This window comes from Sebastes umbrosus, chromosome 1, assembly GCF_015220745.1.
Source record: "Sebastes umbrosus isolate fSebUmb1 chromosome 1, fSebUmb1.pri, whole genome shotgun sequence".
Taxonomy (NCBI): Eukaryota; Metazoa; Chordata; class Actinopteri; order Perciformes; family Sebastidae; genus Sebastes; species Sebastes umbrosus.
Genome location: NC_051269.1, coordinates 40,584,897 through 40,602,007, shown reverse-complemented (window position 1 = coordinate 40,602,007; position 17,111 = coordinate 40,584,897). Strand labels below are relative to the sequence as shown.

General features: G+C 41.5%; 1 protein-coding gene across 3 annotated transcripts in view; it reads right to left on the bottom strand.

Annotated features, from left to right (window-relative positions):
• phactr3b (phosphatase and actin regulator 3b) overlaps positions 1–17,111 on the bottom strand; it is a 66,238-nt gene that overhangs the window by 9,176 nt on the left and 39,951 nt on the right. The window contains exon 9 of one of the 3 annotated variants that reach the window (XM_037781925.1): positions 6,780–6,897. The exons of the other annotated variants lie outside the window; for them this stretch is intronic. Coding sequence (XP_037637853.1) covers positions 6,807–6,897 — 91 coding nt within the window. The 3' untranslated portion in view covers positions 6,780–6,806. Of the gene's footprint in view, positions 1–6,779; positions 6,898–17,111 lie in introns of those variants that run through there. 3 annotated transcript variants of the gene reach the window in all.

Genomic DNA, 17,111 nt, shown 5'->3' with positions numbered 1-17,111 from the left:
TTGAATTGCATTTGACTTGTTTGAAAGGTGCTATATAAATAAAGTTTGATTAATTGATTGATTGATTGATTGATTGAAAAACAACAGTTCAAAAAAATATATGGCAAATGAATTAATCACACAAAAAAAAAACGCCCCCGGTGTGTAAAGGCCTTCAGGATGTACCTCGGCTTGAAGGTTAGTTTAAGGCCCTGGACTAGGAAAATATGAGCAGGCAAAGTAGCCTAATGCTAAACCCCTGAGTAAGACAAGTGGTCAAAATTGAGTGAAAACCTGAATCTGACTTTTTGCAGCTTTTAATTTGCAGTAACTAGCTAATGCAGTAAGCACTGGCTGTGCGATACTGCATTGCATTGCTAAAACAACAGAGCTATAAAAAGTTAGCTGGTAAGCTAGCCTTCTAAAGCTAAAACTATTTTTCCTCAGTTGTTATCTGTAAATAAACTAGAAATACCACCTTGCGGTTGTATGCCTCCGCCAACCAGTTAGGTTGCAATTTACATCCATGTCTGTCCAAAATGTCATCCCTTCATCATTTTATCCTGTTAGACATTTGTGAGAAATTGAATGAATGAAATGAATTCTTGATTTATGGCCAAAAACATGTTTTTTCCAAGTGGACGTTTGTGCCAAATTTTGAGAACAGCCCTCAAGGAGTTCCTGAGATATCGTGTTCACAAGAATGGGACGGACGTGAAGTCACAGTGACCTTTGACCACCAAAATGTAATCAGTTCATCGTTGACTCCAAGTGGACGTTTGTGCCAAATTTGAAGAAATCCCCCCCCGGGCGTTCCTGAGATATCGTGTTCACGAGAACAGACCGGACGTATGTACGAACGGATGGACAGACGGACACCACGAAAACATAATGCCTCCGGCCAAGGCTGTTGCTGGTGCGGAGGCCGACATCTTGGTAATATAGTTAATATAGTTATATAGTATAGTTATATAATATAGTAATATAGTTAATCTACATAACGTAATGAGGCAGTAGGTATTGTAAATGTCATCATGATGAAGAAAATAAAGCAATCTACTCCTAAAGCTAACTAGCTAAGCTAGCATCTCAGTAGCTGCCCTTAATTCCTCCTTTAATTCATCTCTGTCTAATAAAGATACCACAGTGTCTCTGATGATGTTTAGGGTAAAATAATCATTCTAAAAAGGTATAAAATAAGACATTACAGACATTCTGTTTGCCAGCCAGCCTGAAAACTTTAAACTCTTTTTTTCTCAAATAATACTGTTTGTTCTTCGTAGGGCAGATTTAATCACGAGCTGTCCAGTTCACCAAAGAAAAAAAAGCTTTACTGGGCAGCCACCAGATGTAACCACGTTTAGATGTCACCGACGTGAATGCACAGGACAAGCGCTCCCTGAATAAACAGGTTAAATAAAGATAATCAGTCACGACTCACTTGAGAAGCTCATAACAAAATCTGCTTCTTTAATCAACCAGAGAAGGGTCAGACCACATTGTGTTCACGCTCTTAACTGTTGGGAGATGAAGCTATGATTCACACCAGCAGACTGGGCGAGCGGAAAATTAGATCAGATGTTGTTCTGACCAGCACAGGGGCTGAAAGTGCCGACCGAAGAAGGGGACATTACATTTACTGGGAACACGGTGTCTTTTTCAGAGCAGGATAACCCCATATCCTCCAAATTACTGAGGTAGACGGACAGGTTTTATGACTGGGTTCGCAGCAGGGCAAGCTGGCATCATCTTCAAATTGCCCAAATGATCCCTGAAGTTCTTACTGTCCCCCCGCAATTGCTCTTCCCAAGTTGTGTCAAAATAAATGTGACTACTATGCTTTTGAATGACTTTCCGCAGGCTGCTATAATCTTTTAAACCACAGAAACAATTCACAGACACACATTTTTCAGACTATTTTCTACACATTATTACAACTATTTTATTAAGTCTATACCTGCAAAACCACAGATAATGTCCAATGCCAATATTAAGGTAAAGTATGGTTAAGGTTAGGCAACTACAATACTTGTTTGAGGTTTAGGAAATATTGTGATTACGGTTAATAAAAACATGAATGTTAAAAGGTACTCGGTTGAGTTTTCTTGGAAACAAAGTTTCTGCATACATTCAGTGGATCCTTGAGGTCTAAAAAAATTTGTCAAATGAATTTCTTTCCTCATAAAACATGCAACTTGCAAAGCTGATTTAACATCTGTGGTTGCTAGCTTGCAATCTTCTTTTTTAAAAGCCTTTGTTGGAGATTTGCAAAATTTCTTGCCACATTTTCCGCCCTCAACAGCTTGAAACCGGCCTACTCGTGTGCATACACAACGATCTTATTAGCAAAGAGCACTGTACAAAACATTCAGGAAATAGCTTCCCAACGTCCCTAAATAATATTTAATTTTGACCCAGAGCCAGAATTAAACTAGTCTGTTGTCAGGTTTGTATGTCTGTACCAAGCTGCAACCTCCGGTGCTGAGAAATGAAGCCAACGCGAAAGTGCCAACGACTGCAGTTCCTCAAATGGCCACTTGAGGCTGGCTCCAAAAGTGAGTCAATCTCCACATGTCTACAGCCTGGTATAAAAAACTGTTTTGGTCTCTAGAGCTAAAATCCCCGTTCATGACAACTGTAGAGTTGTGAATTTTTATTTAACTCACCCGTTTAAATTATATTAAGTCTTAAAGATCGGCATAATGAGGGCGTGGTCACTTTGAGTGACCGGTGGGTGTTGTACCAGGTCGCTAGCTGCTAGCTGTCTGAACCTCTTTGTCCGTTTTTGGATTAGCCGTGAGTTAGGCCGTGTCGCCACTGCCAAGATGGCGACGGCCAGAAGCCACCCACTTTGAGCTTCACAGCAGCTCTTCAGAAACCTAAAGGGTGACGTCACAGAGACTTTACGTCCATATTTTATAATCTAAACTTGCCCAAAGATCATTTGTGAGGGAAGAAGCTCCACTCTGTAACACCTCTGTACAGTGGTATGAGTGTTTCTGTAGTTTCAACAGCTCCAACAGAGAGATACGTCTTCTCTCCAGCTGAGTCGTACTCTCGCAGTTAAACTTTCATTCATATCATATTAATAATGTAAGCTCATCACCCTAATAGTTTTGAACCAGGACCTTCAGTATTTGGATCAAGTGCAGCTTTATTTCAACATATATATACATGTACATATGATTTTTTTGACAATGCATACCGAGGATCATTGGCACAAAAATGTCTCTCCGTGTGAATTAAGTTCTATCTTATCTTGTTTTCAGGTTGTAGTTTGCAGCGGGACGCTGTGTCATTTAGATAAATAAAAGTATCAGATCAGACTCAGTATCAGCAGATATTCAATATTAAAGGACTTCGGTCGGGGTCAGACTGTGACAAAACAATGGAAAACCTTTTATAAGCCGCAACATTTTGTCCACAGCCCTGAAAATAATGACAGGGCGGATGGCACCTAGAGAGCACGTCTATAATAAGCCTGTGACAGCTTCAGCTGTAACACTGAGGGCTTACAAAAGAGGACCGGAGACATGGCAGTATTGGAGAATGAGGGGAGTCGATGTTCTAAATGGAGCAGAGCTATAGTAGGATGTGTGGTCTACAGCGGAAAACATTTCAGGTCAATAGCATTTGCCTCGGTTCACAGAGTGAATCAAATCTGCTGCGGTCACACTCTTAAAGCCAGAAAAGATGCTTCAGATTTGTTTTACATTCGACAATCTTGTTGCTGTGGATTAAACGCACAAAACTAAACCCAAATACCTTAAAAGCTAGAGTGAGTCAGCCTGTTTCTATTTTGCCAAACAATCCTAACGGGCCTTTAGTCACAGCCTCCTGCAGCGATTTTGCGCTTCACAAGTCCTCCCCCACTCTGCTTGGTCAGAGGTAAAAGTTCCTCGTTTGTTGGAGAACTCACCAGCACGTCAAAGCAATGAGCTGCCTGGAAGAGCAGGTGCTGATGGGAATGTCAGCCCGTGAAAAGTGGAGGAGAATGGGATGAGTCAGGCGCCACGGGCCGGGCAGCGGCCTGCTACTGCCCACTGAGGTGTGTCCTAATCCCGCGCCTCTTTCCCTCAGTGGCAGAGCCCGAGGACACGAGCGCCACGGTCGGATGTGGAAGCCTGAGAGAGCCTGGGACGCCCGGGGAACGCGGTGGTGCAGTTGCCAGGAACAATTAAAGGAACCCTCTTTAATAGGAGCCTGCCAGAAGCTCGACGTTTATGCAACTTGGTTCAAGACTTGGTTGTGTTCAAGTGTTGACCTGGATGTCTCCCACTGTTACTAGGTCACATGAATATGAAAGGCTTTCAGGAAAATGCTGCTTGGATATAGATTTTCCAGCATCACCTAACACTGTACCGCACCCATCACTAAATTTCATGTTATGAAAAAGCTCAGTAAATCACTCAAGAGCCTTCCATACTGCCCTTTAAAACTCCCCTCTGTTCAAAGGCTCGCTGTGCTATTGATGATAGATGAATGGGACACATTCAAAGAGTCAGACATGAGACTAAGAATCAATTCTTTATCTCGCCACTTGTTTGTCTCCGAGGCTTTGCCCCGTAGCGCAGGTCCACAGATCAAGTGGTTGAACATGTCTGGCTCTTGAACATCCCGCTGGGAGCTCAGTGTGGAGGAGGCAACTTCCAATAGCACGATCACGCCTCAAACACTGTAGGTTACTGCACATACAGTAAGCTATGAACTTTCACAATGAAGAAACTTCCAGTGGCTTTGTAAACCGTTAAAGTCTACCAATAATAAAACAAGACTAAGAATCTACAGCCGTGCTAGCAGCTCTGTGAGGCTGTACTTGGATACTGCGATGCTTTGAGGTTAATCAAAGACTATACAAGCAAAGAAATTAAACTCCAGTGTTTTTTTTTGACAACAACCGCTGACGCCATTTTGGACTGAAAATGCTTATTATATCTATAATATTTTATTGTTCAACACAGGCCATTTTGGTAGAATATGATAATGGAATAGAGATAGTTTTGTTTGACTTTTGTACGGCACTTTGTAGGCGGACGTTTTACCGGCATCCGGTAGTCGCTTTCAGTCCAAAATGGCGGAAGCGTAGCTTTGCTGCTAGGCGCCGATGTTGCAATGGAACGAACAATTGACTTTCACAGCTTGGCAATATGCGGTTTTTGGGTTAAAGGGTTAGTTTAGCATTTTAGCATGCTAACATTTGCTAATTAGCACAAAACAGTAAAAAAAGTACAGCTGAGGCTGATGGGAATACAATTATTTAAGCAGACATTTGGTCTTTGGACAAAAAAAAGTTGACCTGCTGATGGCGCTAGAGGATCACCAATCGAGATTAAAATGGATCCTAAGGTGAACATAAATGCACCAAATTTCCTGACAATCCATCCAACAGTTGAGGAGATATTCAACGTGTCCTCATACAACGGTTCGTATGATATCCTACAAAGTTATTCCTCCTTTTTCGTACATTTTCCTACGAATGTCCAACAACACGTGTCAATTTCGGCTTGTTACATGTGTACGGTCTTTTCAAAATAAACTTCAATCTTCACAGGAAACTTGGTTAGGATTAGGCAAAGATCGTGGCTTGGGTTGAAATAACTACGGAAGTGGCATAACTTAAGTACGGAAGTTACGTGACAAATAATTCAACGTTTGGGTTAAAATAGCTAAGGAGGTGGCATTTTTTGACCCACCTATCCACATCGACCTTCTCCCTACACGGCTTCTGTCACTCTTTATACTTCCCGGTTCACGATTACTTGGATTAAATACAAAATTATTTTGTAGGATATATACGTATTACAGTGCATTAACTTTTCATGTATGAGACCAGCCTGGGATATTTCACTCATAACCTGAAACATGAACGTCATCATGGCGCTATAGAGGAAAAAGTCGCCAAAGTCATCAGGATTCATCGTCTGGGGACCATGAAAGTCTGTACCAAACTTCATGGACAGACCAACACTACCATCCCTACATCAATGTCTGTCATGGCTAAAAATCTGAGTTGAGCATCTTATCAAAGTTCAAAGTACACTAACTGTCCTGAAACGACTGAACAAACATTGATTTCCTCAACAATGGGCATCCATTAGCCAACAAGGCTGATGTAACCTATTTAAAAATCCATTTCTGATTCTGTTTGCATAATGAACACACTTCCAGTCAACTGGGAGGCCAGAATCAGAGCTGGGAGAACAAATGTACACCCTATACTGTATCTGTCTATTTATAGCCTGAGAAGTGTAGCAGTGGGTGACAAGCAAACATATCACAGGTAATGAAACTAGCACCTGTCACCTGATAAATACAGTACAGGGTAACTGTTGGCTGTGGAACGTAAAAAACATCAGGTCACCTCTCACCATGGCAGATATTAAGAAATATTATATTTACAAAGCAATTCCTAAGTTAAAAAAGTCAGGGATTAAGGTTATATGACATTAGGGCTGCAGCTAACGATTGTTTTCATTGTCGATTAATCTTCTGTCCATTTGTGATGTCACAAATCTACAATATTTAGACCATTTCACAGTTTTAAATGTAAACATACTAAATGTGTCCCAGTTTATTTCCTGTTGCAGTGTATGTGAATGATATCAGCTGACAGGATGTAAACATGGACCCAAGCCGTTTCCTAGCAATGCAATTCCATTGAAAAGCACTAAAACGGAGCGTTTCAGACAGAGCATGAATACAGGTATATTCAGGCAGACTGTATGAGAAAAATAATGTGTTTTTTGAACATTAAAGCGTATAAACATGTTCTAGTAGAAACCAAAAAATACAAACATGAACCTGAAAATGAGGATGATATGTTCCCTTTAATAGTTGACAACTAATGGATCAATCGTTGCAGCTCTACATGATATATTCCATATTCCTACTGTCTGGTACCGCTGACTCCGTGGCGTTCTACATAGAATTCAGAAAGGAAAGACAAAAAAATTGAGCGTCCGGTAGAAATGTTCAGTGACCCGAAAGGGAAAAAAAATATTTTTCAGATTCGCTGGTCACATTTCCTGATCCCTGATGATCTAACCCTAACTTGGCATGGGGTTATAAAGGAGGCAAAAACAGCCAGTGTTCAGTGAGTGGGTGCTGAGGCTTTGAGACTGTTGACATTTCAATTAGAGGGTACTCGCAGCTAGATCCCCAGAAAAAAAACCATTGTATAAAGTTAATTACTGCATGTGGGACAGGGATGGTCTACAGTGGTGACAACATGTAATTTGAGGATTTCACTTCATGCCATATACAGTGCGTGCAGGCTGTGTCATCCGGCGCTTACGTCTCTCCGACTGCTTTATAATATCTGCCAACTCCGGTCCTGTAATTGGATTGATGCCCGCCTGTGATGCTGCTCGCTATAAAAGCACAAATAGAAACCAGAGAGAGAGGCACTTCCTGAGAGAAACGTTCCTTGTGTGCAACCGCAGAGACAAAAACTACACACCGTCTTCATTATTTTAACCCTCGGCTGACTGCAGGCTGTTCTCACACCCAGTGGGTGGAAGCGGGGGAGTCACAGGGTTTTCAACACACAGATATTCACAAATATTGAACGCTGCTCTTTGTTTTAAAAATTACAGAGAAAGAAAGAAAGAAAGAAAACCAAGAACAGCACCCCACTGTGACATCATTGGTTTTGCTATAAAATATTCTTTGAACACACAAATGACAAAACATATACGTGCTAAAATAAACAGCTTGTGACTCGCTCGCAAACACAGAACTCAGATTCTCTGAGAGGGGTTATTGTTGTACCAGTTCCACGTCTATCAAACTAAGCTACCTATAAGAAAGGTAAGAAACAGCAGCAGCAGCTCAGACTTGCAGATTTAGACCATAGACTGTATATATAAAGATGGACGACGCGTCTCCACTTCCTCCCACTGTACAAACAAATTAAGCCAAATTACACACTGTTACTTTAAGTTTTGACTGGATCTTTTTCTCGTTATAACATTACGTTTTTTGTTATAATAACAAACTTTATAATAACAACTTTCATGGTGTAACTAGAAATGTTTCTTGTTTTCATGAGGTAAGACGCTATGACGTTATGATGGGAAAAAGTTAGTTTGATTTAGTGTAATAAAGACAAAGTGTTGTGATCAAGATAAAATTATTTGCTGTTATCACAAGTTCCTTGTTAAAACAGAATAATTTTGTCCATGTTTACAAGAAAAAATATCTAAATATAAACTGTAAATGTCTTGTTAAAACAGGAACATTTTCTTGTTTTAACGAAACAAGAAAATGTTTTTTTACTTGTTGTCATTGGTGGCATCATTCTGCTTCCATAGTTTAACAGCTTCCATCTCTCTAAAGTAACCAGCGGTACAGAGGACACTTAATGACTCTGCACTCTTCAGCAGAAAACATGCTCCAGTTTACAAAACCCCCTTACCTTTTACAGGTCAAACACACACTTACAAACACAGACATGCATTATATAAAAAACAAAAACTGGGGTCCAAATGGCAGCAGCTGTAACTTTAGATGCTGAAGTTACTTTTTATTGCCCATCGCTGGCACAGTTTGGACTGCTGGTCTGAAACTGCTGGCACTACTGGGCCTGGTTTCTGCATCAATTACACTTTAATTAATTAAATGTTATGCTCCAAGTAGGTCTTTGTTGCACTCAGACATCTCTGGATTTTATCAAAGTGATCAGCTGAGTTTTCTTGTCGGCGGGAGGGAGGGGGGGTGAAAAAAATGGAGGGAACCCCGAGCAGAGCACGCATTAATATTTCATAGCGGGTGAAAGGGATTATGAAACTGAAAATATTCTCCGCAGCTCCACAAGGAAGAGCAGCCAGCCGCCATCTGACAGCCTGGGTTGCCTTGGAAACGGCTATTGTGTTATATACCGTTCACAGAAATATCATTTTAAAGGAAAGGGAATTCAAAAAAGGGATTAAAGATCACGCCTCAGCGACATGTAGGGAGACGGTTCTTTGATGAAATGATCAATTCATCCTTTGACACTTCTAGCTCTCCCTGGCCTTTGTCGTGTAGCTTCTCATTGGCTGAAAGTCTGTCTCAGCACATAAAATTATCTCCCACTTTCGACTCCAGAAGGATAAATCACAGGCATAAGTGGGACTTTAAGGCCAAGCATTGGGATTTCCAAATGCTAATATTGCCGTCTTGCAGTCAGCTGCTGTGTGGCGAGTTATTTATAGCGGTCCTGGACAGCAGCTGTGGTTAGTTGCTCCGTCCTGCTTCACACAGTGAGTTGTGGTGTCAGCACAAAATCGTTCTACGTGCCACAAATATCCAATTATTGGTTCCTCCATGGCTCATCGGACTGTGGAAAAAAATACTGAGTGGGCTCCTGACACCATCCCCATCACTGCTGGGTGTCTTCCTCCCTCTCCTCCTCCACCGTTCCTCCTGTCACTATCTGCTGACTTTTACTTCTACAGATATTTCACGAGGCAGACCTGGTGGAGGAGATCCTCTTATTGAGTTACACCTTAAGGAGCGTGGGCGAAGAGGTAAAACCACATTTGAATTTCAAAGAGCCGTGTTAAAAATTTGAATAAAACATAATTGTAGCGATGGTAGGAGTCTAATTCATGAATTCATGAACATGATTTTCATAATCCTGTTACGTCAGCCAGCTACTGTAATAGCTTATATTGATAGCTGCATGCTAAATGTCTAGACCGAACATAGAAGTACAGACAAGCTTATCTGGTTAAACCGCTTTCACGAATGAAACCACCAACGCTGCTCGGCTCAGTTATTTCTGTTAACCCTCTGAGACCCACAATAGACCTGTTTATGTCCTTTATAGAAGGGTACAGGGGCTCTTTAGAGGGGAGATAGCATAGAAGTGAAAGCTGAGAACCTGAAGATTAATTTGAGACGAAGCTCAGCAGTGTGTCAAGTTGTTCTAGTCATAAATCAGAAAAAAACGGATTAATTAAGTAATTAAAATATATTTTGAAAGTGTATTAGAGCTTAGAACATGATGATAGAAGTATATGATGGTCATCCCCATGCTCTATTATGTCTCATAAGTTGTTGCAGCAATTGTTGGGTTGATATCATTTGTTACACAGATTTGGTGCTAAATTTAACAATAATTTTATCACTCGATAATTGATAAGAATGATCAATAATCCCTCCAAAATATCACATTAAGACACCAAGACCTTGAGGAACACCATAGAAAAAGCCATGATGTGATTTGGGATCAAAAACTTTTGACATTTGGAGATTTCTGCAAAAATTGCATTTTTTGGTGATTGGATGGCGAGCACTTCTGTTGTGTAAAACTGCTCAGAAACCCCCTTATTGTCAATCTAGCTGGGAAAGCATCCATCCTCTGAATGCTCTAGGTCTCTAGTCTGATCCATCCATCCTCTGAATGCTCTAGGTCTCTAGTTTGATCCATCCATCCTCTGAATGCTCTAGGTCTCTAGTCTGATCCATCCATCCTCTGAATGCTCTAGGTCTCTAGTTTGATCCATCCATCCTCTGAATGCTCTAGGTCTCTAGTTTGATCCATCCATCCTCTGAATGCTCTAGGTCTCTAGTTTGATCCATCCATCCTCTGAATGCTCTAGGTCTCTAGTTTGATCCATCCATCCTCTGAATGCTCTAGGTCTCTAGTCTGATCCATCCATCCTCTGAATGCTCTAGGTCTCTAGTTTGATCCATCCATCCTCTGAATGCTCTAGGTCTCTAGTCTGATCAATCCATCCTCTGAATGCTCTAGGTCTCTAATTTGATCCATCCATCCTCTGAATGCTCTAGGTCTCTAGTTTGATCCATCCATCCTCTGAATGCTCTAGGTCTCTAGTTTGATCCATCCATCCTCTGAATGCTCTAGGTCTCTAGTTTGATCCATCCATCCTCTGAATGCTCTAGGTCTCTAGTCTGATCCATCCATCCTCTGAATGCTCTAGGTCTCTAGTTTGATCCATCCATCCTCTGAATGCTCTAGGTCTCTAGTCTGATCAATCCATCCTCTGAATGCTCTAGGTCTCTAGTTTGATCCATCCATCCTCTGAATGCTCTAGGTCTCTAGTCTGATCCATCCATTCTCTGAATGCTCTAGGTCTCTAGTTTGATCCATCCATCCTCTGAATGCTCTAGGTCTCTAGTTTGATCCATCCATCCATCCTCTGAATGCTCTAGGTCTCTAGTCTGATCCATCCATTCTCTGAATGCTCTAGGTCTCTAGTTTGATCCATCCATCCTCTGAATGCTCTAGGTCTGTAGTTTGATCCATCCATCCTCTGAATGCTCTAGGTCTCTAGTTTGTGGCTGTAAAGTTTCATGAGGCTGTGATTATCCTAGAGGTCACCACAGGTCATTTTATACAGTGAGGTCAAGTTCTAAAAAGAAATGGTCTCACTACAATGAAATGTCTCCTATGGGGACTAACCTCATCACACATGAATACAGTTGGGCTCATTGGATCCACAAGAGTCTCATCTTTACAGTGATACCCAATTTATGTGATTCCAAGACTGTTTAGGGACCCCATATGCAGAAATATTCAAACACATTATTTTAGAACAGGTAAAAATAACACATTTATACTGCATTCCAAAACTGCATGTGATCATCATCCATAGAACCCATTTTCATTTACATATCTTGAGGTCAGAGGTCAAGGGACCTGTTTGAATATGGCCATACCAGTTTTTCCTCGCCAAAATTTAGCCCAACTTTGGAGCGTTATATCTGCCATCTGCCATGAGATGACAGCTAGAAGGTAACAAACAATGGATTCAAAAAGTTGTCCTTCTAAAAATAGAAGCCACATGTTTCTTCTACTATAGAGATTTTTACAGTAAGTCATCAGACGTACTGTATGATCACTACCCTCTCACAACTCCACACTGCAGAATCTCCTCAGTGTTATACAGGAAGGTCCTCACATTGTCATTTTTATATAACAATGTCCTCAGCTGAGGGCACAAACTGAGGATGCCTGCATAAAAGCATGCAACAGTCATTGCAGTAAACTGAGTCCAGCTCTCCAGAAGAGCCCCGCAGGGGAGTGGGGAGGGTTCACTCAGAGGGGAGCGGGGGAGAGGAAATGTAATATCTCCACTAGCGGGTACCGAGGCGGAGGGGAGGCAAGCTGGGTTGTGACGTACATGGGCCATTGATTATGGCTGCTGCTGCAGCATTTCGCCGATGGGAGCTATATTTAGAAAGCGAGGGTTCCCTTCTGCTATCCTGGGCCAGCCCACCACTCTGCATTCTGCTGCAGAGTGCCGCGCTGAAATACTGCAAATCAATGCAACATGCCATGTGCTCTTCAATATATATCAGTGGACGTGTTGCATAACAGCACAAATTGAAAAAGAGCACAGATCAATAATGTTTACATGTACTGAATGTAAAAAGACACCGAGTTTTGCTTAGTTTGTCAGTTTGGTAAATTTTGATACCCTCCAACACAAGTTACATATTGCAAGTTTTCTACTTGCATGTGATGATTAAAATCATTATTTTACAAGGTTAAAGTCTCTTTTGTACCTTTGTGTGCAATGTACTTTATGAACACGGTGTTTGTATCCCTGATAATCCAAAGAATGTCACTGCAGTGCAGCAAAGTGGAGATGTACAATTAGTGAGGCTCTGTAGAAGAGCTTCTGCAAATTATGATGGCAGCACTTAAATAGCAAAGCAAACTCCTTAAATGTTATTTTTAGATTCCAAAAAATAAAGGTGAACAGTGGGGTTCATGCTAGGTCAGCTTGCATTATTATAGTACATCCCTGCACGTAGCAAATGCTGCATTGTAATGTCTTTCTTTTCACTATTTTTCCTCCACCATACTGTCTTAAAAAAAGGATAAAAGCACCTGCGTATAACACTGTCATGTTTGTAAAAGGATTCACTTTTTAAGCGCCTTTGCAAAGAAATCTGGCCAGCAGGTGCTGTAGAACATTTTGAAACTGTAGCCATCGAATGACATTCAAACTAGAAAAGTGCAGATCTCCACCAGGAGTGTCTCCCTCTCCCCCTCCCAAACAAAGAAGAGTTGAATCTCACTCAATTGTCCCTCCCGGCTCCCTTATAGTCAAGATAGCAGCGAAGATAACAAATATGGGAATTTACTCATCTCGTTATCGCTGCTAACTTCAGTGGATCATAAAATATTGGTTATGGAATGAATCTGCAGATGCTGCGGTTCAAAATGAGAACAAACCTTTCTATAGATGTCAGTTTTTGAGCCACAACAAAGTCCAAAATGTGGCCTGCAACAAACTAAGTAAGGCTTGATAGCTTTAGCCTAGCCAACTGCCGGAAATGCTCTTTGCTACTGAAGCAGTTGTTGATCACTTGCGGCGTCTACCGGCCGGTTAAGAGGAGTCAGCAGTCAATGACGCTATAAAACAGTCAACAAAACCACGAGAGGTTCTTGAGCATACAGTCATAAATGTGCATATAATAATTAGGCTGATGGGTCCAGTAGTATAAAAGATAACCTGTGGACAGACAGATGCACACACACACATGACAAAGCGCATGATCTCCCCACGGGCTTCCAACAACAAGGTTATAATCTGCAAGAACTTTTTAAAGCAACTCAGTCCAGTTTTAACAGACGGTGAGACGTCTTTTCTGTTCTGTGCTCTTGTCAGCTGTTCCTGCAACAAACTTCAAAAAAGAAAGTAAAAGTCTGAGGTCTGCTTCATGAAATCAATGCGTAGATTTTTCAAAATCATTAATTTCCCCCTCGATAATGACTCGGCACATGGTAACTCAGAGGAATGCCTCGGCATCATGTTGCCTGGCAGGATTGCTGCTGTTCTGCACAGGAGTCAAGGTGAAAACGACTGATTGTTCTCTGTCCGCGATGAAGGCTGTTCTGTTCCTGATGTTGTACAAACAGCTGAGCAGCCAAAGGCCCTTCACAGCACTCAAACACTGCCACGAACGCTTCAGAGAGGATACAGCGTGTTAGCCACCTCCACAAACAATGCTCTGTTCCATTCAGCACGACTTATTCAATGCGACAGATTCAGTATGATTCGTTCAGTGTGTACACAACCACTGGTACAGGATGGATGTTCAGAGAGCAGGCATGGGGAGAGGGGCCCTCCAGCTTTAGGAGGGGCTCGTCATGTCCCCTGACAGACCAGGGACAGAGACGCTGGCAGACAAGCACATGGTGCCGTCACCCCAAACAATGGCATGCCTCAGCTGTCCACAGCTCTGAGTCAGTTCATCTCCACGACTCTTGTTGACCAGCCAGCGCTGGCGTCAGTCACAGACAGAGCTGAGCATCGCAGCACCTGAGAGAGCGGAGCCGGGCTAAAAACACAGCGTCTGGACCCAGCCCCATGGTGACATACACACAAAACTCTGCCACAGCCTCTGTTAGCACAGGACAGTTGCTGCAATAAGAAGTGGACGTAGTCACCGTGACGTCATCCATTGATTTGTGGACTGTCGTTTGAAGCCTCGAGTTCAGAATTTTGGCCGTCGCCATGTTGTTTTTTTGCAACCAGAAGTGACATGAGAGGGTGAAGCTATACGACTTTTTAGGTGACCAAAATATTATAATTAACTTTCCGGTCTGGGAGTTGTTCTTGTTTTCATCTTACAACTTTAACCCTTTCACTGTGTGTTTTCAGTTCATGAAAGCTAATTGTAACATTTTGTCTTATGTCTAATGTCTTATTCAGCGTTCGTTTGTACTTAGCTCCACCGTCTTGTGTCACTTCTGGTTGCAAAAGACAAACATGGCGACAGCCAAATACCAAGATGGCGATGGCTAAAATGCTGAACTCAAAGCTTCAAAACGGCAGTCCACAAACCAATGGGTGACGTCATGGTGAATACGTCGCTTTGATACACACAACATCTGTCAGTAGGATGCATGAATTGTTGGTTTTGGTCTTTTCATGGGATTTGTTGACAATAAGAAGAATATACGATATTGTGCGTCTACACATTTCTAACTGATGTGTCATTACTGAGGAGCAGTTATGTATAGATGCTCCAGTCAGAATTAATCACTGCAGTAATGTAACACATTGAGTGAACCGTGTGACCAGCAGGGAACTTGGCTCACAACAACAGACCCGCTGCTCTGACCTCGGTCCCTAACCAGCACTGTGTACATGCTGTCCCTAACCCAGCGTCCCACTGGGACCCAGCGTCCCCCCTTATGACACATCATTGATCATTTCCTGTTTTTATTATGCAAGAGTAATCAGGAGTTCAGTTTCCATAAGCAGTGTGTACAGTAGTGTTTGGGACGTAGCTTTGTCCCACAGTACTGCCCCGCCCCGCCTGCAGACTGAAGGCCAGAGTGCTCCCAGCATCCTCTCTGGTACTGTATGTCCAGGAGTTCAGTGATTACGTTCATGATGCATAATGCCTTTTGCTATTCCGCAAATACCCGTTGGAATTCGTCCATGTGCAAACGGAGACGCTCACATGGAACGAGGCGTGTTTGGAACGGCTTTGGTTTATGTTAACGTCACATACATCAGACGCACGCACGGCGACTCTGACCGTCCAGATTGACGCGCAGCTGTGAAATGCCTCGGGTGAGGGCGTAGGAAAAAGGCACATGGAGAAGCGTGACGCCAGGCTCAAAGAAGCTCATGGGGCAATATTATTTAGCCTGTCTGAATGTCACCCTGCCTTACTCATCTCTCGCAGTTAAACGGGGAGCAAAGGCTTAGCTGTAAATTAATTAGGCTTCATCAAACACTCGCTGCCCTGTTACCCTCTCAGTGTGGTCGGACAGGAACGGAAACCAGCTCTCTTTCTCGCTCAGCTCAAAGCCTTCATCTCTCTAATTAGCTGCTTTGACCTGTGATGGCACCGGGTATGTAATGAAACCTCACCCAGGACACACAGGGGTCCAATCTCCCCGGAGTTCATTGACTCCAATAGTGACCTTTATGCTGCGTAATACACGACTATTCCTACATGAATATTATTTCAGATTCCAATGAAACAGATTGTAGTTCAAAAACTATACCCCATCCATAAGTTTAGTTTCCCTTTAACTGGTTCCCATCCTCTCATCCTGAACAATTCTACACTAAAAAAGGGAAAGCGTGCAATTGTAGAGATGAATGAAAATGCTTTAGAGCCCACAGTGTGCCACTGGAATAGTCACAGTTTAATGGTGTTTTATTAAAATAAATAGATAAATAAATAAAAAGATAAATAAATAAATAAAAAAAATAAAATAAAAAAAATAAAAACTTACATTAGCATTTCAATGATACACTAAAATTCAAAGTTAATTTGCAAATTAATAATTTCCATATTCTGTCATTAAATTATATAAAAATTGAAGCATTTTTTGTGGTATACTTGTAGAATCATATAACAATATATAAATTAAATTCTGACAACTTTTGACTCTTATATCTTTAGGATACTTTACATTTATGCAGTTGTGCAAAGTGACTACCGACATTAACTGTACTGTAGTAGTACTTTACTTAAGCCCTAGTCCTTTCCCTCAGAAAAAAAACGCCTAAAATAACTACCCAACATGAATCAGGAATAACTCCTCAACCACATGGCTTATATGCATATATCTGGTCTCCTTTGAAAGGTTAGAAGCTAAGGAATATGAATCCACTGTAAGTAAACTAAACTATATTACCTTGGAGATTACAATGGAGATGCAAAAAGAAAAAACATTATTTTTATCTTCGCCTAGTATAAAGTCTTAACTTATCACCATATAATAAAGATCTTATAGATAATAATAAAACTGGATGTGTTATACTTCACTTTACTACAACTGGGACTGTAAATCTGATGAAAATACACTAAAATACACCATTTATGATAACATTTTTATAAAGATATTCTCAGGTGCTTGGCCATGTTTACTGTTTACAAGTTGACTATTAACTGGGAGTTTTACTTCAAAATACGAGAGGTAGGTACCCAAGAGGTACTTGTACTTTACATGAGTATTTCCCTTTTCTACTACTTTATATTTCTACTCCACTACATTTCAGAGGTAATAATACTGCACCTTTTACTCCACTACAACTCTACTGCCGATCTTAATTTAGCTTGTGAGTAAAATAAACGTGTGAACATGAACGACCCAGTGAAGGAAACCATCTGTGATGTTATGTCACTTTCTGGAGCTGCTCCAC